The sequence below is a fragment of the Gymnoscopelus braueri genome, assembly GCF_963280865.1.
Source record: "Gymnoscopelus braueri genome assembly, chromosome: 2".
NCBI classification, from domain to species: Eukaryota; Metazoa; Chordata; class Actinopteri; order Myctophiformes; family Myctophidae; genus Gymnoscopelus; species Gymnoscopelus braueri.
This window is the reverse complement of record NC_137604.1, coordinates 59,451,152-59,476,316: the sequence shown is the minus strand read 5'-3', so window position 1 is coordinate 59,476,316 and position 25,165 is coordinate 59,451,152. Positions and strand designations below refer to the sequence as shown.

Genomic DNA, 25,165 nt, shown 5'->3' with positions numbered 1-25,165 from the left:
CATGCCCACTTGCACGAAAAGCAGTGGTGTAAAGTAACTACTGTAAGTACATTTACTCAAGTACTGTACTTAAGTACAATTTTGAGGTATTTTTTACTTTACTGGAGTATTTCCAATTTTCAATACTTTTACTTCTACTCCAGTACAGGCAAATATTGTACTTTTACTCCACTACAATTATTTTGAAAACTTTATACTAGTTACTTTGCAGATATAAATTATGATATTATAAAACATACATTAACCACCTCAGCCCTATTTTGTACATAGGCTATTTGAAAGTAGCCGATCTACAAGCGTTGTAAGTTTGTAGATATGCTATTTTCAAACATTTTGGTGTATTTTCGTGTGTGTGTGTGTGTGTATGCGCGCGCGCTGGAGAGAGAGCGCTCTGGCCACTTGCCCGCCGGGTAACCTGAACGCCAACTCCACTTGCCCGAACGTTTCATTTACTTGCCACGGGTAAATGTTAGTGTCAACCCCTGTTCTCACTTTTAGCCTTTACTTTTTTTTACCAGACAAGTCATTAAGAACAAATTCCTATTGTCAATGGTGGCCTGGTAACAACACACACAGGGAAGGGGACAGAAAGAAATCTAAGTAAAAGTTAAAAAAATCAACAGCAGCACACATTCAAATATTTCCAACACACCCACTACTTATATACAATCACAGCGAGCATAGGCATTACATGTGTCAACAAGCATTACATAAATGACACAGTCCAGGTCACAAGCATCAGGCAGGTACCACCTAGTTGACCACTATAGGACTCTCTCTTTTACATAGTAGCGCTGTCGCCTCACAGCTAGAAGGTCCTGGGTTCGATTCCCGCCGGGGACGCTGTGGGCACTGGGGGCATGTCTTCTCCGCGTCATCAGCGCCCATACCCTAGGTGGGGTTGGCGAAAGGGCCTACTCTGTGTGGAGTTTGTATGTTCTCCCCGTGTCTCCTAGGGTAGTTAATACCCTCACAAAAACATGCAGTAATCCTGGTCACTATACCGCCTCCCCCTGGTCAGCTGGGGCGCCTGATGGAGGGGAAGGGAACTGGTTGGAATAACGTGTTCCTTCCACGCGCTACGTCCTACCGGGGGAAACTTCCCCCTGTCAGGTGAAAAGAAGGTCAGTTGGCTCTCATGCATTGAAGGAGGCATGAGCTCATAGTGTTTGCATAGTGTTTGTGAGGCATAGTGTTTGCATAGTGTTTGTGAGGCATAGTGTTTGGAAGGTTAGGGTTAAGGTTAAGTTTAGGCATAGTGTTTGTGAGGTTTTAGGGTTAGGGTTCAGGTTAGGTTTAGGCATAGTGTTTGTGAAGTCAAAGGTTGGGGTTTAGGCGCCACACCAAAGAGAGTGAGTCCCACTTGAGCACAGCACAACAGGGTAAAAGGAGAGTTCCGATTTGAACCCTATAACATATGACATGAGCAGACTATAAGAGTAGAAGATAAGCAGAAACCTAGTCTCTGAGGACAGTCACTATCTCTTCTTCCACAATCTTTCAAATGTTGTGAATAGGAAGCTATCATCATGCTCTTTATTCGACCAATCACAGGCTAGCGCAGTGTTCACGAAAATATCTTTATAAACTATACTTTTTATTTTCTATTGCTGCAGTGCTTACAGTGCTTAGCGGTAAGCTAGGTGCTACTAGGCTTGAACTAATGTGGTTTCCAGTAAGACTTATTTACAGTCACGACTACAAAGGTGAAACTAAAGTGCCGGGAGGCTGGACATAAGCTTTATGACTGAGGCTGGACATATGCTTTATGAGGCTGGACATATGCTTTATGTGCTGCTCATTGTCAGAGCTTCCAAAGTATACAGTCTGTTAGTGTGAACCAACTAGTCTGGAGAGAGAGAGAGAGATTCTGGCCTAAAACACAGAGTGGAGCAGAGAGTTGATGACACCTTTAAGTTAAAGGGATAGTTCACCCCCAAAATGACTTTTTTTCTATCTATTAGTCACCACATGGAGACTTGAATTCATGGATATAGATTTCTTTTGTATTCCTACAGCAATAATTTGATGACCAGCAGCGGTTCCGGTAGGAGAGTCTCTTTTGTGTCTCCGACCGGAACCGCTGCCTATACTGGTCCGCTGGTCATCAAATTATTGGCTTAGGAATGCCGCAAAAACGTAAAAATATCCATCAATTGAAGTCGCCATGGGGTGACTAATGGATAGAAAAAAATTATTTTTCGGTGGTGAACTATCCCTTTAACTACTTTCAAACCTGGTACCCCAGGCGGTTTTTAGGCATGTTGTTATAGGTGGAAAATGTGAGAAAAAGAAATAGCGAAAAATAGCCTATCTCTCAATGTATCGTGAGCTTGTAGATCAGCTATTTTCACTATTCGTCGTATGACAAGGTAGGTGGCTTACTGACGTAATTAGTTAAGGTAGTGACACACTGCTGTGAGATCAGTCATTACACCATTAGGGGCTGACCTGGGATCTGTGTGCTTGTCTGCACTGTGAAGATCATGCACTGTATAGACTATAGTTATAGTCAATGTATAGACTATTATTTTGACAGTATATATGTTTAGACTGATGCTAGGTTCCTGGCTTACCTGTGCTCCTAGTTTACTGAGGCACTGCTACACTGTCTCTGCATTTGATGCATGTGTTTACCTTGCTTAGTGTAAGTCACTCTGGGTGAGAGCGTCTGTTTAAGGTGTAAGTGCACTCTGGGTGAGAGCGTCTGCTAAAGGCCTAAATTGTCAGATGCACCGTGCTGCTGCTGTCCCCTGTGCACCGTCACACCGAGGGGAGGGAACCTGTATGACTGGTTCCAGGGCTTTTTGCAGAGGCCCCTGGGCCTGTCCGTCATAGGGCGGGGTCTACCAGTGAGCTAATGATTATCTCATTCCTGAACGGTCTCCTTCACACACACACACACACACACACACACACACACACACACACACACACACACACACACACACACACACACACACAGGCAGCTGTCAGTGTTGCCATATCCGCTTATTATTAGCGACTTTGGGCTTGTTTTTATGTAAAGTTGCGTGTAAATATTGGTGGTTGCGTTTTTTTTGTTGGGGCTTGTTTCTAAAGTGTAGTTGCTTATTTGGGCTTGTTTCTAAAGTGTAGTTACCGGTACTTAATTTGGCTTGTTTCTAAAGTATACTTGCTTAATGGGGCTTGTTTCTATAGTGTAGTTGCTTATTTTGGCTTGTTTCTAAAGTGTAGTTGTTTATTTGGGCTTGTTTCTAAAGTGTAGTTGTTTATTTGGGCTTGTTTCTAAAGTGTAATTGTTTATTTGGGCTTGTTTCTAAAGTGTAGTTACTTAATTTGGCTTGTTTCTAAAGTGTAGTTGTTTATTTGGTCTTGTTTCTAAAGTGTAGTTGTTTATTTGGGCTCGTTTCTAAAGTGTAGTTGTTTATTTGGGCTTGTTTCTAAAGTGTAGTTGCTTATTTGGTCTTGTTTCTTACGTGTAGTCGCTTATTTGGGCTTGTTTCTAAAGTGTAGTTGTTTATTTGGGCTTGTTTCTAAAGTGTAGTTGTTTATTTGGGCTTGTTTCTAAAGTGTAGTTGTTTATTTGGGCTTGTTTCTAAAGTGTAGTTGTTTAATTTAAAAAGGGTCAATCTGAAAATATTTTGTGCCAGGGACCCCCACCCCTGCCATACAAGATTTGTGCTGTTTTTGTTTTTGTTGTTGTTGAGAATAGCAAATCTACATGAGCTTGTAGATCTGCTGTTTTCAAATAGCCGTAGCCTATAGTCGCTTCTTTTGGGCTTATTTTCATAGACCTGGTTGCTTATTTCTCTCGCATAATCTGGCAACACGTGCCGGTGTGGGCACTCATAATGCCTGGTGACACGGGGGTTACACACACAGTCAGACAGTACAATAAATGTTTGTGTGTGTGTGTGTGTGCAGTATTTGTGCTTCTTGAGAGGCAGCTGTTAGGGCTCTCACCATTATGAATTTTTACTTGTCGCTCAAATTTGTCATTAAAAATGACATTTCTGTTTGGCTTTTAGGCTTCGTAAACAAAAGGTGCACAGGGCAGATGACAAATAACTTACATCATTTAATAACTTTATACTTTATACTATAATTGCGATTAGGCATTGCGACAGGCCTAGCAACTGTTTGAAATTAAGCAGTTTTATTGTGGATTTTTGTATATTATATGTATTTGAACCACAAATGGGCCATCATCCACACAAAACACAAAAAATATAATTTATAAATGTATTGTTAATATAAAAAGCGTTCTAACTCGGGTGGATGGCAGATGGCCACAACTATAACGTCATCATCAATGCGTGGATGCTTACATAATTATCATTATAGTTTTAGTTATTGTTATCATGCTTGATGGGGACAAACCATTATATTTGTTGTATGACCAATATAGCAAAAATGTCTAAATGCGAGCGACCTAGAGTGCGGTCTAGCCAACAACACCAACTCGGGACTCCTGAATCACTGCCCTCCACACCCTCCTGTCTAGCATCGGGGTCTTTTTTTTAAATTTGTATTTATTTTTTATAGCTTTTGACAATCCCCCCCCCAATTTAGTCAGTATGCCGTCCTCCCCAGTCCCCACACACACATTTCTGTGTTGTCACTGCTGTTGTATCCTACTGACTCGCCCAACCAGTGAGGAGCCCCCACCGGGAGGACGTAAGAGCCTTCGTCCTACTCCTCCCGCCCAACACTCCCTTCTGATAACGGGCCAATTGTGTTTGTGTTGTAGTAGACACTCGACAAAGCCGGATACCCCACGGAGGATTCGAACCCACAACCTACCACGGTGGTAGGCAGGCACTTTAGCACCGCACCACCCGAGTGCCCCTAGCATCAGGGTCTTGAGCTCTACAGCGTTGTTAGCTCCACTGTCGCACCGCAGTGCGTCTACAGTACGTAGGTGGTGCACCTCTTGCCTTTCCTCGCCTTGCCCTGGGTTGGCTCCCATAGTGTCAAAAAATGGTTAACATGTTGTGATTCCATATGGCTGCTACCTTTGGCCAGGTCTCTCTTGTCTCTTTGGCTATTCAAAAATAACAGAAGCTCATAGCGCTATGAGCTTGTAGATCTGTTATTTTTGTGCAAATTTGTGCAAATCTTTGAATATATGTTTTTTTTTTAATCGAACATTTTAACTAAAATCTTTGCTTCTGGGGAATTCTACAAATGTCTTTTAAATCCTAACCGTTTTTGGGAAAAAACGTATGTTCTATGTTGCTATAAAATCAGTGGTTCTCAAACTTTTTTTCAGGTCAAGGACCCCCAAAATTTTATGTATTTGGCCGCGGACCCCCATTTCAAAATATTTTGTTCCAGGGACCCCCTTAAGCAAATATTTTAGTTAAAAAAAAATAGCTTTATTTTTAGCTTTAAAAAAAGAGTATATAGGTTTGCACACATTTTCAAGATTTTTCAAAAAAAGCAGATCTACAAGCTCGTAGCGTGGCTATGAGCTTGTACGTATATCTGCTATTTTTAAATAGCCAAAGTATAAAATGATGGTTAAAGTGGTTCCCGGATTGAATGGGTTAAATGAGTGATGCTACTGTAGTTTCTTGGTTTACCTGGGATCCTAGTTTCTTGTGGCACTAACACGGTCTCTCTGCATGTTATATGTGATAACCTTGCAGTCTGACATCACTAGAGGCCCTGGGTCAAGGAGTCATTTTATTCTATTGAATTGACCATAGGGTTGTCTTAGATTGCGAAAGATTAGAAAGTGTGTTCCAAAAACAATAAACAAACGAGCCCCGCCATTTTACTCATATGGATATGAAACATCAACTGACAGTGGAGAAAGAAAAGGGCTGATTTGTTTGTTTTTGGAACGCAGTTCTACTATGACGCGATGCTAAGATAACCCTGGCTACAATACCCAGTGGTAGCGGGAGTGACGTCAGGACTTCGGTACTCTATTGTACGTCACTCTGGATAAGAGCGTCCGCTAAATGTCTAAATAGGCTCTATGCACAGCAGCCATATATATATTTTTTTTTATCCCACGATTTTGTAACCCTATTTTAGGGTACTGTCCTTACGGGACCCTTGTAAGTGTCCTACATACTGTACGCACAAGATCCACGTGTGTGTGTTCTCATAGTTATTGTGTGAGGACCGTTTTCCTGGTGATTTATGCTTAGTTGCGTGCCAGTGTCATGCACCGAAAAATAGCTGATCGTATATATACGCTCACAACAAACCCTGTAGATCTGCTATTTTTTGGCTTTAGGCGTACGGGTAAAAATGCCAAAATGTATAGAAAATGCCTTTCGTAAAATTGCTGTCCTAAAATGTTGATGTCCTCACAAGTATATTAATACAAACCTGTGTGTGTGTGTGTGTGTGTGTGTGTGTGTGTGTGTGTGTGTGTGTGTGTGTGTGTGTGTGTGTGTGTGTGTGTGTGTGTGTGTGTGTGTGTGTGTGTGTGTGTGTGTGTGTGTGTGTGTGTGTGTGTGTGTGTGTGTGTGTGTGTGTGTGTGTGTGTGTGTGTGTGTGTGTGTGTGTGTGTGTGTGAGATTTATTTTATACTTGGTTGCATACCGGTGTCGCGCACCGAAGAAAATAGCAGATCTACAAGCTGCGACCGCGCTTCTAGACCTGGTATTTCGGGGTGTACGACACGGCGCTAGGCCTGTCACAATTATTACATAATCGTCTAATCTCAATTACTTGAGATAATCACAATTATTTTTGCATAATCGTCATAATCGTTTCCATGTTGAAGATCTTTCATACATTTTCAAAATTTCAAATATTAAAAAGAGCATATTTTTGCTATTTTTTACATGTATAAAAGTATTAAACATGTCAATAATTTCCTTGTATATTTAATTATAATTTATGTCATTTCTGCCCTGCGCCCAACCAAGTGTAACTGCAGGTTTTAGTGTTGTTGTAGGTGTAAGCCACTGTCTAGTACAGCAGGCGTACTGTAGTCTACCTGTTAACCCATTAAGACCTGGAACGCATCTGTGTCACTTTAGATTTCTTTGGCTATTAAAAAATAGCAGATATACAAGCTCATAGCGCGGCCGCGCTATGAGCTTGTATATCTGCTATTTTTGAAAAAAAAAGTTGTGAAAATGTGTGCAAATCTTTGAATATATATATTATATATACATTTTTGACTCAAATCTTTGCTATTGGGGGTCCCTGGAACAATCTTTTTTTTTTTTAAGTTTGAGAACCACTGATATATATATATATAGCAACATACGTTTAAAAAAAAACTGTTAGGATTTAGAAGACATTTGTAGAATCACCCTGAAGAAAAGATTTGAGTTAAAAAATGTTCGCTTAAAAAAAGAAAAGAAAAAGCCTATATATTCAAAGATTTGCTCAAATGTTCACGATTTTTCAAAAATAGCAGATCTACAAGCTCATAGCGCGGCACTCGGTGCCGCGCTATGAGCTTGTAGATCTGCTATTTTTTTAATAGCCAAAGAAATCTAAAAAATGACACAGACGCGTTCCCGGCCTTAACGGGTTAAACTGGTTTGTGTGTGTGTGTGTGTGTGTGTGTGTGTGCACATGAGCATTCAGGGTGCATTCAGGGAGCCTTCGTCCTACTCCTCCCGCCCAACACTCCCTTCTGATAACGGGCCAATTGTGTTTGTGTTGTAGTAGACACTCGACAAAGCCGGATACCCCACGGAGGATTCGAACCCACAACCTACCACGGTGGTAGGCAGGCACTTTAGCACCGCACCACCCGAGTGCCCCTAGCATCAGGGTCTTGAGCTCTACAGCGTTGTTAGCTCCACTGTCGCACCGCAGTGCGTCTACAGTACGTAGGTGGTGCACCTCTTGCCTTTCCTCGCCTTGCCCTGGGTTGGCTCCCATAGTGTCAAAAAATGGTTAACATGTTGTGATTCCATATGGCTGCTACCTTTGGCCAGGTCTCTCTTGTCTCTTTGGCTATTCAAAAATAACAGAAGCTCATAGCGCTATGAGCTTGTAGATCTGTTATTTTTGTGCAAATTTGTGCAAATCTTTGAATATATGTTTTTTTTTTAATCGAACATTTTAACTAAAATCTTTGCTTCTGGGGAATTCTACAAATGTCTTTTAAATCCTAACCGTTTTTGGGAAAAAACGTATGTTCTATGTTGCTATAAAATCAGTGGTTCTCAAACTTTTTTTCAGGTCAAGGACCCCCAAAATTTTATGTATTTGGCCGCGGACCCCCATTTCAAAATATTTTGTTCCAGGGACCCCCTTAAGCAAATATTTTAGTTAAAAAAAAATAGCTTTATTTTTAGCTTTAAAAAAAGAGTATATAGGTTTGCACACATTTTCAAGATTTTTCAAAAAAAGCAGATCTACAAGCTCGTAGCGTGGCTATGAGCTTGTACGTATATCTGCTATTTTTAAATAGCCAAAGTATAAAATGATGGTTAAAGTGGTTCCCGGATTGAATGGGTTAAATGAGTGATGCTACTGTAGTTTCTTGGTTTACCTGGGATCCTAGTTTCTTGTGGCACTAACACGGTCTCTCTGCATGTTATATGTGATAACCTTGCAGTCTGACATCACTAGAGGCCCTGGGTCAAGGAGTCATTTTATTCTATTGAATTGACCATAGGGTTGTCTTAGATTGCGAAAGATTAGAAAGTGTGTTCCAAAAACAATAAACAAACGAGCCCCGCCATTTTACTCATATGGATATGAAACATCAACTGACAGTGGAGAAAGAAAAGGGCTGATTTGTTTGTTTTTGGAACGCAGTTCTACTATGACGCGATGCTAAGATAACCCTGGCTACAATACCCAGTGGTAGCGGGAGTGACGTCAGGACTTCGGTACTCTATTGTACGTCACTCTGGATAAGAGCGTCCGCTAAATGTCTAAATAGGCTCTATGCACAGCAGCCATATATATATTTTTTTTTATCCCACGATTTTGTAACCCTATTTTAGGGTACTGTCCTTACGGGACCCTTGTAAGTGTCCTACATACTGTACGCACAAGATCCACGTGTGTGTGTTCTCATAGTTATTGTGTGAGGACCGTTTTCCTGGTGATTTATGCTTAGTTGCGTGCCAGTGTCATGCACCGAAAAATAGCTGATCGTATATATACGCTCACAACAAACCCTGTAGATCTGCTATTTTTTGGCTTTAGGCGTACGGGTAAAAATGCCAAAATGTATAGAAAATGCCTTTCGTAAAATTGCTGTCCTAAAATGTTGATGTCCTCACAAGTATATTAATACAAACCTGTGTGTGTGTGTGTGTGTGTGTGTGTGTGTGTGTGTGTGTGTGTGTGTGTGTGTGTGTGTGTGTGTGTGTGTGTGTGTGTGTGTGTGTGTGTGTGTGTGTGTGTGTGTGTGTGTGTGTGAGAGATTTATTTTATACTTGGTTGCATACCGGTGTCGCGCACCGAAGAAAATAGCAGATCTACAAGCTGCGACCGCGCTTCTAGACCTGGTATTTCGGGGTGTACGACACGGCGCTAGGCCTGTCACAATTATTACATAATCGTCTAATCTCAATTACTTGAGATAATCACAATTATTTTTGCATAATCGTCATAATCGTTTCCATGTTGAAGATCTTTCATACATTTTCAAAATTTCAAATATTAAAAAGAGCATATTTTTGCTATTTTTTACATGTATAAAAGTATTAAACATGTCAATAATTTCCTTGTATATTTAATTATAATTTATGTCATTTCTGCCCTGCGCCCAACCAAGTGTAACTGCAGGTTTTAGTGTTGTTGTAGGTGTAAGCCACTGTCTAGTACAGCAGGCGTACTGTAGTCTACCTGTTAACCCATTAAGACCTGGAACGCATCTGTGTCACTTTAGATTTCTTTGGCTATTAAAAAATAGCAGATATACAAGCTCATAGCGCGGCCGCGCTATGAGCTTGTATATCTGCTATTTTTGAAAAAAAAAGTTGTGAAAATGTGTGCAAATCTTTGAATATATATATTATATATACATTTTTGACTCAAATCTTTGCTATTGGGGGTCCCTGGAACAATCTTTTTTTTTTTTAAGTTTGAGAACCACTGATATATATATATATAGCAACATACGTTTAAAAAAAAACTGTTAGGATTTAGAAGACATTTGTAGAATCACCCTGAAGAAAAGATTTGAGTTAAAAAATGTTCGCTTAAAAAAAGAAAAGAAAAAGCCTATATATTCAAAGATTTGCTCAAATGTTCACGATTTTTCAAAAATAGCAGATCTACAAGCTCATAGCGCGGCACTCGGTGCCGCGCTATGAGCTTGTAGATCTGCTATTTTTTTAATAGCCAAAGAAATCTAAAAAATGACACAGACGCGTTCCCGGCCTTAACGGGTTAAACTGGTTTGTGTGTGTGTGTGTGTGTGTGTGTGTGTGCACATGAGCATTCAGGGTGTGTGTGTATGGTGTCTATGAAAGAGACTGAGGAATATCAAGTTCAAAGAGTTTATTGGCACATACAGTGTAGCAACATTATACTGTATGCAGTGAAAACATAATACTTCAGTCTTCATAGCAGTGTGCATGACACTGATCCGCTGATCATTTTCAGAGCTTCCGTTGCTCCGGACCGTATGACGGAAGCATTTGAGAATTGTGGGAGGCAACAGTCTGGCTCACGTGAGACTAACGTATTGCTATCTTATAGGTGGAGTGAGAAAAGTCAATTGCCCCTTAGACCCGTGTTTCCCAACCAGCCAGGGCACACCTTTTTATAGCCAAAAGATCCCAGGGCACATCTTTATAATAATTGTGTGTGTGTGTGTGTGTGTGTTTCTTACTACTTTTTTATTGCTGCTACAATGTATGAGGAACCATAACAAAATATTTACTCATGTACACAAGATGTAATAATAAAGAAACCTTGAACATAAACAAAATAGCACACAGTCTCACTCTCTCCCTGTCTGTCTGTCTGTCTCTCTCACACGCACGTGCATCGCTGCATTATGCCCGTCGCTGTCAATCAAACTGCCGGTGTTATGACTCATGCTGAATTCCGTAAAACAACTTCCGAAAAATGTAGGGTGGCCTTTCTTCCTTGGCCTCGTGGAAATGTGCGTGCAAAGTTTCACGGCAATCGCACGCTGTGTTCATGATTTGAGGCATTTTGTTCAAAACAGAGCACTCCTGCAAACTTTGGAAGCCAATCTTAGCCAATCAGGATGGATTATGAAAAATCTGACTGACCTGTTTGGTTTAATGACTATAGAGATACTGTGTACAGATTTGCTTGATGTTTGGACAAAATCTGAGTAATATAAAAAAATGTGTAATGCAAAAGTCGGCCTCCTGGTGGCGCTATAATGGGTCCATGTGAAACATCTGGCATCCAGGGAGTGGATTAACAGTACAGAAAAGGCAAAGGCATCAGCAAACAGAAAGGTCTTTAGTTGTGTTTTAACCCATTTAAGACCTGCCTGAGGCGATTCTTAAAAATGTTTTCTAAATCCTAAAAACTTCTAAAAATTCAAGGTTTTTCAAAAATAGCAGATCTACAAGCTTTTATTTTTGAATAGCCAAAGAAATCTAAAGTGACACAGATGCGTTCCAGGTCTTAGTGGGTTAAAAGAAATAAGTGTGGCAGCAGACCTGCAGTTTTCTGGGAGTCTGTTGCAGGTATGTGGTGTATAAAAACTAAATGCTGCCTCCCCACGTTTATTTGTGGTTGTAGGAACAGAAAGCAGACTTTTCCCAGATGACCTGAGAGGTCTGGATGGTTCATGATATCGTACAAGATCAGAAATGTATTTTGGCCCCTAAACCATTTAAAGCTGTATAGACCAACAGTAGTATATTTAAATCAATTCTTTGACACACATGGAGCCAGTGTAAGGATTTAAGAACTGGAGTGATATGCTCCACTTTCTTGGTATTAGTAAGGACTCGAGCAGCAGTGTTCTGAATCAACTGCAGTCGTCTTATTGATTTTCTTTTACCGGTGGTGTATTTTTTAGGTGATAGTAGGCTGACATTGTGATTGCGTTAATGTGGCTGTTTACATTTAGGTCTGATTCCATGACTACACCAAGGTTTATGACTTGGTTTGCAGAAACCCTCGCCCTGGCAAACGGTTTCTTAGCCTCCCATGTACCACAAACAGGACACTTAACAGCTTTTTCCCCACGGCGGTGAGACTGCTAAATAAGCAGTAGTGTAGGACTGGCTGTATACTCTGGACACACTGGACTTAATTATGTTGTTTATTTTTATCTATTTATTGATATGAGTATCGTCAGGTTTTTCGATTGAAACGATCTAAAGGTTTTTGCACTTTTTTTGCACTCCCAACTGCTGTTGTTGTTTTAAGCTGCACTATAATGTTTTTCACCCACTGTTTTACTTGTATTTCATGTGATGTGACAATAAAGTTCTATTCTATTCTTTTAACATTAACGATTGGAGTTGCAGGGCGCTGACTTTTAATCTGTCTTCCTCAGCTCCAAAAGCTATTACTTCAGTTTTGTCTTTTTTTAATTGAAGAAAATTATTGGACCATAGTCCTCTGGTGATACGTTTATGTCGATTTTATTTGGGTATCCTCTGTATAAATATGGTAGCTTATTTTGTAGTTTTCCATAATCTGAGCTAGTGGGAGCATGTACGTAGATGTTGAACACTGGGGGCCCTAGAATGGATCCTTGCAGAACTCCGCATGTGATTTTTTTTTCCTCATTAGATAGTAGAATAACCTACTGTATGTAGGCGGATCCACAACACGTACACACACACACACACACACACACACACACACACACACACACACACACACACACACACACACACACACACACACACACACACACACACACACACACACACACAGATGTACAAGCTCATAACGCTGCGTATCACTCCCCGTCTCTCTCATGTCGTTTCCCGTCAATCTACACTGTACTATCCAAATGAAAACAAAACAAAAAAAACATTTGCATTTGCATCGAACAAGCGAGAGCCTGGTGGCTCCAGTCAATTTGCCGTGCCTTGGAGGCACCAAAAACACTTTATTTTATCATTATGAAAAGGTTTGAGAACCACACTGCTGTAGACCGTGCGTCACCTTGCGTCATCAGTTCATATAAACAGGGCCCTCTATGTATTGTTGGGTGATTACTAGGCCTGACTGGCATGTGTTGTTCCAGTTCATTCCTAAGGTGTTTGACAGGGTTAGGTCAGGATTCTGTGCCGGACAGGCCAGTCTAGTGCCAGTGTTGATTTCGTCGACTAAAACTATGACGAAAAATGTTCGGCGACTTCCTTTTTTCACTGACAAACTAAATAAAAACTGATGACTAAAACTAAGACAAAATATATTGACAATTTTGTCAACAAATTAAAACTAGACTAAAATGTTAGGGAGGGACTAGAGATCCAGTAGAACTAAAAGACAAGTCATTTTATGTTTGGTTGCGCTCGGGTGTTGTGCTCTGAAAATAGCAGATCTACAAGCTCACAGCGCGTCGTTGTGAGCTTGTAGATCTGCCATTTGCAGCATGCAACCAATTGTAAAATCAGCCATGACGACGGCATCATCAAGGCACCGCCAAAATACATTTTAGTCGACAATCAACTGTAGATTTAGTCGACTAGAATCTTATGATATTTAGTCGACTAGAACTAGACTAACAGTAAAATATTTCAGATGACTAAAATATGACTAAAACTAAATGGAATTTGATTCAAAAGAAATCAAAATTGTCTGTAAAAATCAACACCACAGTCTACTTCTTCCTCACTCATCTCTATGAAACCATGTCTGTATTAGGAGAGGGAGAGGAGGGGAGGGGGGATTGTCATAATGAAACAGGAAGCAGCCTTTCGTAAACTACAACATTAGAAGCACACAATTGTCTAGAATGTCATTATAGCTGTAGCATTTAAGTGGAACAAAGGACACTAATGGAAAATGATTAAAAGGGTGTCAGACGTCCGTTGACTTTTGCTCATATTAGTGCAGGGGTTAGCTTGTAGAGCTCTCAGAATAGGGATGCTGGGGCTCACATGGTTAATATCCTATCACACAAAGATTTGGCGCCCCCCCCCCCTGTAGTAACTCTGAGGACCCCCTAGGGGTCCCGAACCCCCTGTTGAAGACCCCTGTATTAGCATATTCTATTAATTGTCTCAATTCTGTAACTCTTCAGACTAAATCAGTGGTTGTCAACCAGTGGTCCGTGGACCACCAGTGGTCCTTGGGGGGGTACCAGGGGGTCCCCAGCAAAATTAGGTAACATAGCGTCACAATCATTTTAACCATTTAGCTTTGGCTATTCAAAAATAGCAGATCTACAAGCTCATAGCGCTCATAGCTATGAGCTTGTAGATCTGATATTTTTGAAAAATCTTGAAAATGTGTGCATATCTTTGAATATATATATATTTTTAAAGCAAACATTTTTTAACTCAAATCTTTGCATCTGTGGGTCCCTGGCACAACATTTTCAGGTGGGGGTCCGCGGCCAAATGTAAAACAATTTAGGGATCCTTCGCATGAAAAAGGTTTAAAACCACTGGACTAAATGATTAGTTATTTTACTCGTCATGATGGCTCCAGTCCGCATCAGTTGCGTATGCTGCTAAGCATTCATATGAAACTCCCACTGCCAAGAGACAATCCCTTCAGTTCAGAGAAAGATGCATTGTCACGACAACGTCGATTACTAATGTGTGTGACAGGTTGCCAAAGCCTGGAACACAACACAGAATACAGAATTAATACATTTAATAGAATATCAATCTCTATTATGATCAGATTTCCATATTGATGTACTGTTTATTCTGTCTGTGTTATGCTGCATGCCAGCTTCAGTGGACGGGCCTACTTTCAAACGTGACTGACTTACAAATGCATTTTCAGGTCAGGATACCAATTTTATCCAATCAATCAGGATAGGGAACTCGGGACAGGATACAGATTAAACAAGTGAAATTGGAAGCGATGACACAAAGAAATGAGCAGAACAAAATTGGAACTGAAACACTATAAAAATTTAGCTGATCAAATCAAATATGTGGGCCCCTCCTCTGTATTTACGGCAGTGGTTAGAAGGATGTTTGTCACTCACTCATTATGGTACAAGCATGTTGGTGCGGCATGTCTGCAAGACCGCAGTTAAGGTTATTATTACATGATGATATTACATGATGCACATACTGTACTTTAGTTACATACATAGGTGCTGCTTTCTTTTTTAATCTGTTTATTCGTTTTACACATAGTTTTACACATGGGTACACATAGTAACTTCAGAAATCAATGACTAATAATTGTAAATATGTGTATACCACACAATCCCACATTTGGGATTCTTTTGGTGGCTGCAAAATGATGACATCTCATATTAAACCACAATAAACCGGAGGAAATTCATCGTCTGGCCTCTACGTAGTCAATGAAGGGCTGCCAAGTTTGAAAGAATTTCTCAATGGAATGTAAATCTAAGCTTTTCCAATTTAAGGTGCTGCATAACATCATTAATCAACATGTTGAATGTGGGAGGTTGGGCTTTCTTTACCCAAACATGCCTTAAAACTCAAGCAGTGTGTTTGCGCGCTGCGCCCACCTGGCTCCCCGTTGTGGGTAGCGCACGGGGGGGAGTGGCGGGCGGGCGGGCCCTGGCCCAGGGCAGGGGCTCGCACAGGGGTTAATCTGGCCCTGAGGGAGTGGATGTGCGTGCTTTTATTGTTTGTCCTGTGAACAACAACACAACATACTGTTGTACTGTACGTACATTGCCATGATTAGAGTGTTTCTCGGGTTGTGTGAGTCTGCACTGCACATTAAGTGTTTGTGGATGTTTGTGTGTATGTGGGCGGGGGTCTGTTGTGTATGTGGGGCGGGGGTCGGTCTGTTGTGTTTGTGTTCCCTTCAGTAAGTCCTGCTGCCCTACTTTGTGTGTCTCACAGGACCAGTATGACGTCATTGACAAGCACACCCAATCAGGGCTGGACCTGCTGGAGCGCTACGTCAAGTTTGTGAAGGAACGCACAGAGATAGAACAGAACTACGCCAAGCAGCTGAGGTTTGTGGACCAGCTTCTCTTCAAAAGTTTCTAAATCGATGGTTCTCAAACTTCTTCGGGTGAAGGAGGACCCCCAAATTGATATGTATTTGGCCGTGGACTGACCCCCCCCCCCCCCATCTGTAAATGTTTTTGTGCCAGGGACCCCCAGAAGCAAAGATTTGCGTACAAAAAAAATCTTAAAAAAACAAATATCCAAAGATTTGCTTAGATTTTTCAAAAATAGCAGATCTACAAGCTCATGGGCTGTATCTGCTATTTTTGAAAGAAATCTAAAATAACACAGATGCGTTCCCTGATTGAACCGTGTCTCTCTCTCTCTCTCTCTCTCAGGAGTCTCACCAAGAAGTATGCCAAACGAGGGAGCAAAGAGGAGCAAGATTGCAAGTGAGAAAGTGACGCCTGTCGTATCTGTTGCATGTGTGCAATGCATGGCTGCTATAGTCCATGTTCAGCATTTAGACATGGGTTCCATTTGTTAAAGGAAACAAAAAATAAAAAACGGTTCGGGAACATTTGATTTAAGATTCACTGTAACTTTTCTCTTCTACCTCGGATTTGAACCCACCTTCCTGCTGAACTTTTTACCATTGAGCTAATAGAGCCTGCCTGCTTGCTCAGGGGATACATTGAAGTTGTGTCAAATCGTGTGTCTAGGTGAGACATGACCTTGGCTTTTACACAATCTAAATGTCGATGTCAAGAGCAGGGAGACCAAATTATATTGTAATAATATACTCTACCATACAGATTGTATAAGTTATATTGTATTAACATACTCTACCATACAGGTTGGACAAAATCAAATTGTATTCATATTTAAAGGTTACTTTGTGCCGCTTTAACCAGATAAGCCCTATACTTTGTAAAAAAAATTGTGAAAGTAGCAGATCTACGAGCTCATCATTTGTCACCTCGTGGCTATTTTAGCTATTTTTCAAATTTAAAAAACAGAACGCCAGGTTGAATGTGGCTATTATCATACATGTTTTTAAATATATTGTTGATATTATCAAACATAAATGTCCCAACATCAGTCTTTCATTTTCCCAAATGGAAATGCATGTGTTTAATTCAGTCTCACCAGAAGCAGGGATAAAAAAAACATAATCCCATTCGGCCATAAAAATGAATGACCCTGGTGGCTGGGAGGATGGGGGGGTATGGATTTCCCCCTCAACAAATCGAACCCTGCATTGTCTTCTTGTGCAACGAGTCACACAGAGTGAATGAACAGATTTGGACAACGTTGCTGTTGGGCAGAAACCTCTTGTCTCCATATTTCTTCTTTTTTAGTTTTTCTTTGTAAAATGAACGCCCTACGTGATCATACTACAGCGTCACTCAAAAGTAGCAGATCTACAAGCTCGAACCATGAAGCAAAGCGACGCGTTTTGAGCTTGTAGATCTGCTTCTTTTGCTATTTTTGAATTTGAATCCTGAAAAAGTAACAGTTTTGGACATTTGGAGGTTTTCAACCGACAGAGACCGAGATGAATCCACCAATGACATTTATCCCCCCCCCCCCCCCACAGATACACCAATTACGCGTCGTTTCAGGAGATCCTCAACGAGCTGAACGACTACGCTGGCCAACGGGAGCTCATCGCCGAGGAGATGATCACGGGCATCTGTGTGGAGCTGACCAAGTACCTGCAGGACCTCAAGACGGAACGAAAAACAGTGAGAGAAGAGGGAGAAGGAAGGGAAACGAATTAGATCACTTAGGGCAGTGGTTCCCAAACAGTGGGTCGGGACCCATTTGTGGGTCGCGACTCGCAAGTAAACGTCCCTTTTTTTACTTGTTATTTAAAAATATATATATATATATACTGTGTATAATTTAAAAAATTATCTAAATTCCATTAAAAAATACATTTAGAACTTTAGAAGTAGTGAAAATAGCATATCTACAAGCTCACAACGCGTCGCATCGCGACACGTTGTGAGCTTGTAGATCGGCTATTTTCACTAGTTTGAGTCCCGGGAAGACTTCAAATGCCTCTTTTGGGTCCTGACCAAAAAAGTTTGGGAACCACTGAGTTAGGAGACCCCCTGGTACCCTCCAAGGACCCCTGGGGGTCCCCGGACCCCACTTTGAGAACCACTGAAATAGATAACTGGGGAAAGTAGCTAATTCAGTAGCTGCCCCCTAAAAGCCAAAGTGCAGTAACTATGCAAAGAATCAACTGGTTTAAAAAGGTTTTGTTGATATAGCATCACAATAATTTTTTACCACTTTAACCATTTATACGTTAGCTCTTCAAATATAGCAAGCTTGTACTTCGAAAAATATCAAAGATTTTGTAATAATTTAGATTTTATTTTTACATGAATCTTCTCTGCTGGGGGGTGGGGTGGGGGTCCCTGGCACAAAACATGTTCAGTTGGGGGTCCGCGGCCAAATGCATACCAATTTGGTGGTCCTTGACGGGAAAGACGTTTTAGAACCACTGTGGCTAACGTTCATGTTTCCCTTCACAGCATCTGGCAGACGCCAAGAAGGCCCAGCAGAACCTAGAGATCAGCTTCAAACAACTAGAAAGTGTGAGTGAAGTTGTGTGTTTTGTACCATTACAGTGTTTGTTACAACTAGTAGAAAGTGCGAGTGATGTTGTGTGTTTGTACCATTACTGTGTTTGTCTAACTAGAAACCATTGCGGCTGCCTTTGATCCAAAGCACAGTGGTGGCCAGTAACTAAAGTACATTTACTTGAGTAATAGGAGTAGTAAAGTAGTAGATAGAAAATACGTTTTCTGGGTGAACTGCTCCTTTAAGTACATTTTTGGAGTATGTATATTTTGTCACTCCACTACATGTAGTTAGAATGGTCCTTCTGCACATCTGAACAGGAGCAGGCAGTCAATGCATGAGACAGAAAAAGAGAAATCCTGCACGCAACAAAAAAGTGTTAATGGAAAATGCGGTACAATGTTTGGGTCGCACTGGCCTTCATCAGATTCAGGTGTCATCAGGATGAAGGTCAGCGCGACCCAAACGTTGTATTTCCATTAAAACTTTTTGGCTGTAAAGTGAAGACAGTGTGTGGGATGTTTCTCTCTTTTCTTCTTTATTTTCCTGACTCCGCTACATTTGAAATTGAAATATTGTTTTGAATCCCACATTTCTAAGGAAGGGAGTCTTGGGAGCCAAAGTTACAAAAATACATTATGAAGAACCGCCTATTTCAAAAATAGTGGGAAATAGTCGATCTATATTAAGCTCACGTGTCGAGGTGCGACTATTATTCATCGATATGAAAAATAAAATCTACTTTGTAATTTTTTACTTCTGAATACTCGAGTATTTACTTGAATATATCGTCTGTTGGGTGGAAACTTCATATGTCCAAAAAACTGTTACTTTTCAGGATTCAAATTCAAAAATAGCAAATGTAGCAGATCTACAAGCTCAAAACGCGTCGCTTCGCGCCGCGTTTCGAGCTTGAGGATCTGCTGCTTTCTGTGACTCTCTGCAGTATGATCAAATAGGACGTTAATTTACGAAAAAACACAAAAGTTTCTGCCTGACGGCAACGATATATATATACTGTGTCCTCTGCTGGGTGCAACTAGAACACACACAGCTGCTGTGTAATGTGATTGGCTGCGCTCTGCTGGCCGATTTTTATCCAAAGCAGTACGGTGCAGCGCATGCATTATTACTGTGGCTCGCCCTACATGAACCCCTCTCTCTCTCTCTCTCTCTGTCCTTTCATTTGAATACCCATTGATGTGTGTGTTTGTGTTCGTGTGTGTGTGTGTGTGTGTGTGTGGGCGGGCGGACGGACGGACGTGCAGACTAAGAAGCGTTTTGCCAAGGAGTGGGCCGAGGCTGAGAAAGCCACACAGCAAGCGGAGAAAACGGAAAACGACCTCAATGCCACCAAATTGGATGTAGAAAAAGTAAGCGCACGCACCACGCACGCACCCCCTCCCAACATACACACATACACACAATCATCAATGGCACAATAATGAACACGACGTGTGCATCAATATGTTCTCTATTCATTTAGTTTTTTAAACTCATTTATTTGATGATCCTTCACCTCCTTCAATCTTTACTTCTCTCACTTTTCTTTTCTTTCTTGCCCTTCCTGCTTCTCTCTCTCTCTCTCCTCTCTCTATCTGTCTCCATCCATTCATCTCATTTCTTCCATCCTGTTCCATTCCATATCTCTCTCTCCCTCCATCTGCTCGAAAAAATATTTTGTCGAAAATGTCCAAAACTGTTCCTTTTTCATTTACAATTTTTTTAAACATTTTTAAATAGTGCAAATAGCCGATCTACAAGCACACAACGCCTCGCATGGTGAGGTGTCATGTGCTTGCAGATCTGTTATTTTCACTACTTTTGTGTGACACTCTTGATGATGAAGTAGGGCTTTTATTCATGGTAAAAAAACAATATCTGTCTCTCCTTCACTCTCTCTCTCTGTCTCTCTCTTGCTCGTCCCTCCTTTCATCCTCCATCCGTCCGTGTCTCCGTCCAGGCGAAGTACCACGTCAACGCACGCACACACACGGCGGAGGAGTGTCGGAACGACTACGCCGCTCAGCTGCAGAAGTACAACCGTGAACAGAACGCCTTCTACTACACAGAGATACCTCAGATCTTCAATGTGAGAATTATTATTTTTTACCTAACTACCTGGGTTGCATTTTAGAAGCAAATCTTTCCACTGAAAAAATGGCAATAATCAGAAATGTCAACCAAAGAACAAGATCTTTGTGCACAGGATCTCCTCACTGGTCAGTAGAAATACACTGAGGACTCTAGCAGGAGCACTCATCAAATGTCACTACCACTATGCATGCACCTCATGGTACCATAACCATAGACATATGAAGGTAGACGGCTCCTCCGACTCTGAGGCGTCTGTATCTCGGCCGCGCACCAGCTTCTGCCCTCCCTCGGGAAGTTTCCGCGTGCGTCACAGAAGGGGACGTTCGGTAGGCCAATCAGAGGCAGGTGGGGGGCGGGTCTTTTTGTAACCCAGCCACTAGTCGGTTAGACGCGCTGTGATTGGCCAGTAGTCAACGCACTGTGATTGGCCAGTAGTCAACGCACTGTGATTGGCCAGTAGTCACTTTGAGTGGCCGCTTACCCTCTATGGCGGCCGCCAGAGCGATACAGGTCGCTCCAATGAACTGCAGAGGCCAATGAGGTATCTAATCTAGGTTTCTATATCTATGACCATAACACTACAAAGGCCTTAACTCATTGACTGCCAGAGTTAAAACCTCGTTCATAGCAGCCCTTGCCAGCGATTTTCGTGTTTTTTTGTTTCGTTATTTTGTTATTTAATTCACATATAGAAAGTGTAGCTGGACAGTTGAATCGTTTTGATCGTTCCACCACTAGAGAGCAGCACACACCAAGCTTGATCGGCTCGCTGACACACTCGCCCCCTCCCAGACCCACTCACACAGTGAAACACATGAACCGGAAGTGAAATGTCTCAGATTCTGTGATCGGCGAAAATTACAATCTGATACACAACGGGGATGACTGTTCGTCACCCAGACCATAGATTATAGTAGGGGAGGTCTCCGATCGTTTTTCATAGCGTGTGAAAAACCGTTTGTTTCCCTATTATGGTCGAAAATGACTGGGGGGAAAAATGTAAAACCGAAAACGGAACCCAAGTCATATAACCGGATGCAGTGGTGGTTGAAGTAAGTGGAACCTGAAGCGCTATTTATTAGATCGCATTAATGCGATAATGGCGGCCAATGAGTTAAAAACAAGGCTCCAGACATCCCAAGACAAACTGGTCAGGCTAATGCTTGTTCTTACATCTACAACTCATCTAACCCCTGCTCATTTTGCTAGGGTGGGATGGCTCAGGGTAGAGGACAAAGTACAGTAACTTGCAATGGGCCTAGTCTACAAGATACACTGACTACACCACAGAGACACCCACGTACCTGTCAAACTACTTCACAAACGTCAATGACGTCCACAATCACAACACCACAGAGAGCTCCACAAATCACGCGCAACCCAGATTTGGCTCAAACAAGGGGTTACATTCGTTCTACTGCTATGCCACCAAAATGTGGAACGCTGTACCAACATAAAACAGTGTGAATCCTTGCTCTCCCTCAGAACCGCTCTAAAAGAGCACTTACAGGTGGCTGCAATTTGGAACTGCCCCCTGTAAAAAGAGAGCATAGATGTTTTTTAAGGCCAATATTGAAAGATACCAGAAAGTGATACATTTAGATCTGAGGCCGATTCTACAAATGCCTTCATGAATCGTAGCTAAAATCTAAAATGATGCTTCCCTGGTTTTAATGGGATGGTGTCAGGGGCTCAGGGCACTCCACACTACCTTACATTTGACACAACACTTTCTACTACACAGAGAATGAGAAACCTCAGAGCTTCAAAGTAAAACCATGCTCCCTGGAAGACCTGAGGCACTTCCATGTGCTTCTAATGGGGATCCTCTAATAAACACCAACATAAATATGAACACACACACACGCACGCACGCACGCACGCACGCACGCACGCACGCACGCACGCACGCACACACGCACGCGCGCGCGCACGCACGCAGTCTAAAATGACGGTTCAGAAATCACCAAAACACTGATGTCATACAATCTATAAACACCCGTTACCTTGTGGTGTCTCTGTATATTTTAACATACCTCCATTGTTATGTTTGTGCTTGTCTGGTGTGTGTGTGTGTGTGTGTGTGTGTGTGTGTGTGTGTGTGTGTGTGTGTGTGTGTGTGTGTGTGTGTGTGTGTGTGTGTGTGTGTGTGTGTGTGTGTGTGTGTGTGTGTGTGTGTGTGTGTGTGTGCGTGTGCGTGTCTGTCTGTGTATGGGGTAAATGTTATAAATCTCTCAGTATATTTTAATTATCTCCATTGTTATGTGTGTGTGTGTGTGTGCATGTGGTATTCTTAAAATTATTTTTTAGGCTGTTCTCTCTGTTTTTGTCATGTTGCTATTGTGGTGTTTTTATGGACTATGGATGGAAATGAGCTTTTTGCTAAATCCGACATGAGATCACGTTCAGACCGGGAACGCATCTGTGTCATTTTAGATTTCTTTGGCTATTCAAAAATAGCAGATCTACAAGCTCATAGCGCGGCACAGAGAGTGCTGCGCTATAAGCTTGTAGATCTGCAAAAAATAAATAAATAGTGAAAATGTGTGCAAATCTTTGAATATATATTTTATTTATTTTTAACTAAAATCTTTGCTTTTGGGGGGTCCCTGCCTCCCTGGAACAACATATTTTGAGATGGGGGTCCACGGCCAAATGCATTGAGGGGTCCTTGACATGATTATAGTGGTTCCCAGAAGCAAAGATTTGAGTTACAAATGTTCGCTTTAATATTCAAATATTCTCACAAATTGTCAAGATCTTTCAAAACATTGCAGACATACAAGCTCATAGCGCAGCACCCGGCACTTGGTGCCGCGCTATGAGCTTGTATATCTGCTATTTTCTGAATAGCCAATGAAATCTTAAAAATGACACAGATGCTTTCCTTGTCTTAATGGGTTAATATGCATTGTCACGTCTAAATAAACTGTGTGTGTGTGTGTGTGTGTGTGTGTGTGTGTGTGCTGAACAGAAACTACAGGACATGGAGGAGAGGCGGATCAAGCGCCTGGCAGAGGGCTACTGCCAGTTCTCTGACACGGAGAAGAACGTGATGCCCATCATCTCCAAGTGTCTGGAGGGCATCTCTGCTGCAGGGACCAACACTAACGAGAAACAGGCAAGCAGCAGCATGGTGTCCTCCGTGTTGATGTCACCATAATGACATTTTACTTGACGATTAATTGTCATACATATAATTGCGATTTAATGATTGAATTGTTTTTTTTTTGGCATTAAACATTATTGGCACAGAATGAACATTTCATTTCTGTTTGGCCTTTTAAGGCTTCGTAATAATAGGAAGCACAGGTCAGATCTGACTAATAACTTGGATATACAAAGAAATTACACATATTTAATCATATTATACTTTACTTTTTTTTATTATAGTGGGAGTAGCTGATCTAAGCTTACCATGCGTCGTGAAGTGACACGTGGTAAGCTTGTAGATCTGCTATTTTTTGGGAAATGTATGATAATTTTTCAACATGGAAAACGATAATAAACTAAAATAATTGCCATTATCTCAAATAATAGCGAGCCGTTGCGATAATCCGTTCCATAGTTATTGGCAGTTGAATGTCGGTCGTTTTCGGCAGAAAGCAGAGAAAAAGGCATTTTTTCCAAATCCATTAGAATGGAAGTGAATGTGGCTGTTTTTCTTTTTGCGTTCACGTGATTTGCTGCTTCACTGCTTCACTGGCAGTCAAATGGTGACTCATAGGTTAGCGAATGCTCATCAATACTCATACACAAATGTCTCATTATGCAACTGCTGGCAAAAGCCCATCGCCGGTGGCATTATTAATGTTTAACATCAAACTCATTAATATCGTCATCATAACTCTACATTAATGTTCTGTACATTTAGCCTAGGTTGGCCAACTGTCCACTTTGAGCAGAAATGGCTGATATAGCCTACTACAACAGGAACATTTTGACCAGAAATGGCTGATATACTACAACAAAAACCAAATTTTTAAATAAAGATTTATTTATTGACAATGCACAATGTACACATATCATTATCATATCTCTCTTCTTCTTTTTTTTATTTTAAACATGACAATGAAAAAGACAGAACAAAGGAAAAGACAAGATACACAAAAAACACCACAAAAAAAGAGAACCAAAAATACTGAGAAAATACAGTCCTCCCAAACCCTCCCCCCACCCCTTTTCCAGAATGGTACACTACTCAACCCTCAATACTCAGTTGTTTTTTCCACAACACCTTTTGGACAATATCAAATATAATAAAATAAGAATAAAAAAAAACGAGTAGAAAGAAATCATTGCAGGGTTTCTCCTTACACTATACAGTATCTGTTCTGGTGTGCAATATGATGAAAGTTCATTCAGCCAATGCCTCTGTGAAGGCGAATTTTCAGATTACAACCAGAACATTTTGAGCAGAAATGGCTGATCTACAACATTTTGAGCAGAAATGACTGATATACTACAACAGGAACATTTTGAGCAGAAATGACTGATATACTACAACAGGAACATTTTGAGCAGAAATGACT

The 25,165-nt window shown here is 41.2% G+C and overlaps 1 protein-coding gene across 4 annotated transcripts in view; it reads left to right on the top strand.

Annotated features, from left to right (window-relative positions):
* The window catches only part of trip10b (thyroid hormone receptor interactor 10b), a 37,763-nt gene that overhangs the window by 2,035 nt on the left and 10,563 nt on the right, over positions 1 to 25,165 (top strand). For all 4 annotated transcript variants that reach the window (XM_080412314.1, XM_080412313.1, XM_080412315.1 and 1 more), the window contains exons 2-8: positions 15,888 to 16,003; positions 16,337 to 16,390; positions 17,539 to 17,686; positions 18,488 to 18,550; positions 19,805 to 19,909; positions 20,500 to 20,628; positions 23,608 to 23,754. In XM_080412314.1, coding sequence (XP_080268440.1) covers positions 15,888 to 16,003; positions 16,337 to 16,390; positions 17,539 to 17,686; positions 18,488 to 18,550; positions 19,805 to 19,909; positions 20,500 to 20,628; positions 23,608 to 23,754 — 762 coding nt within the window. The remainder of the gene's footprint in view (positions 1 to 15,887; positions 16,004 to 16,336; positions 16,391 to 17,538; positions 17,687 to 18,487; positions 18,551 to 19,804; positions 19,910 to 20,499; positions 20,629 to 23,607; positions 23,755 to 25,165) is intronic.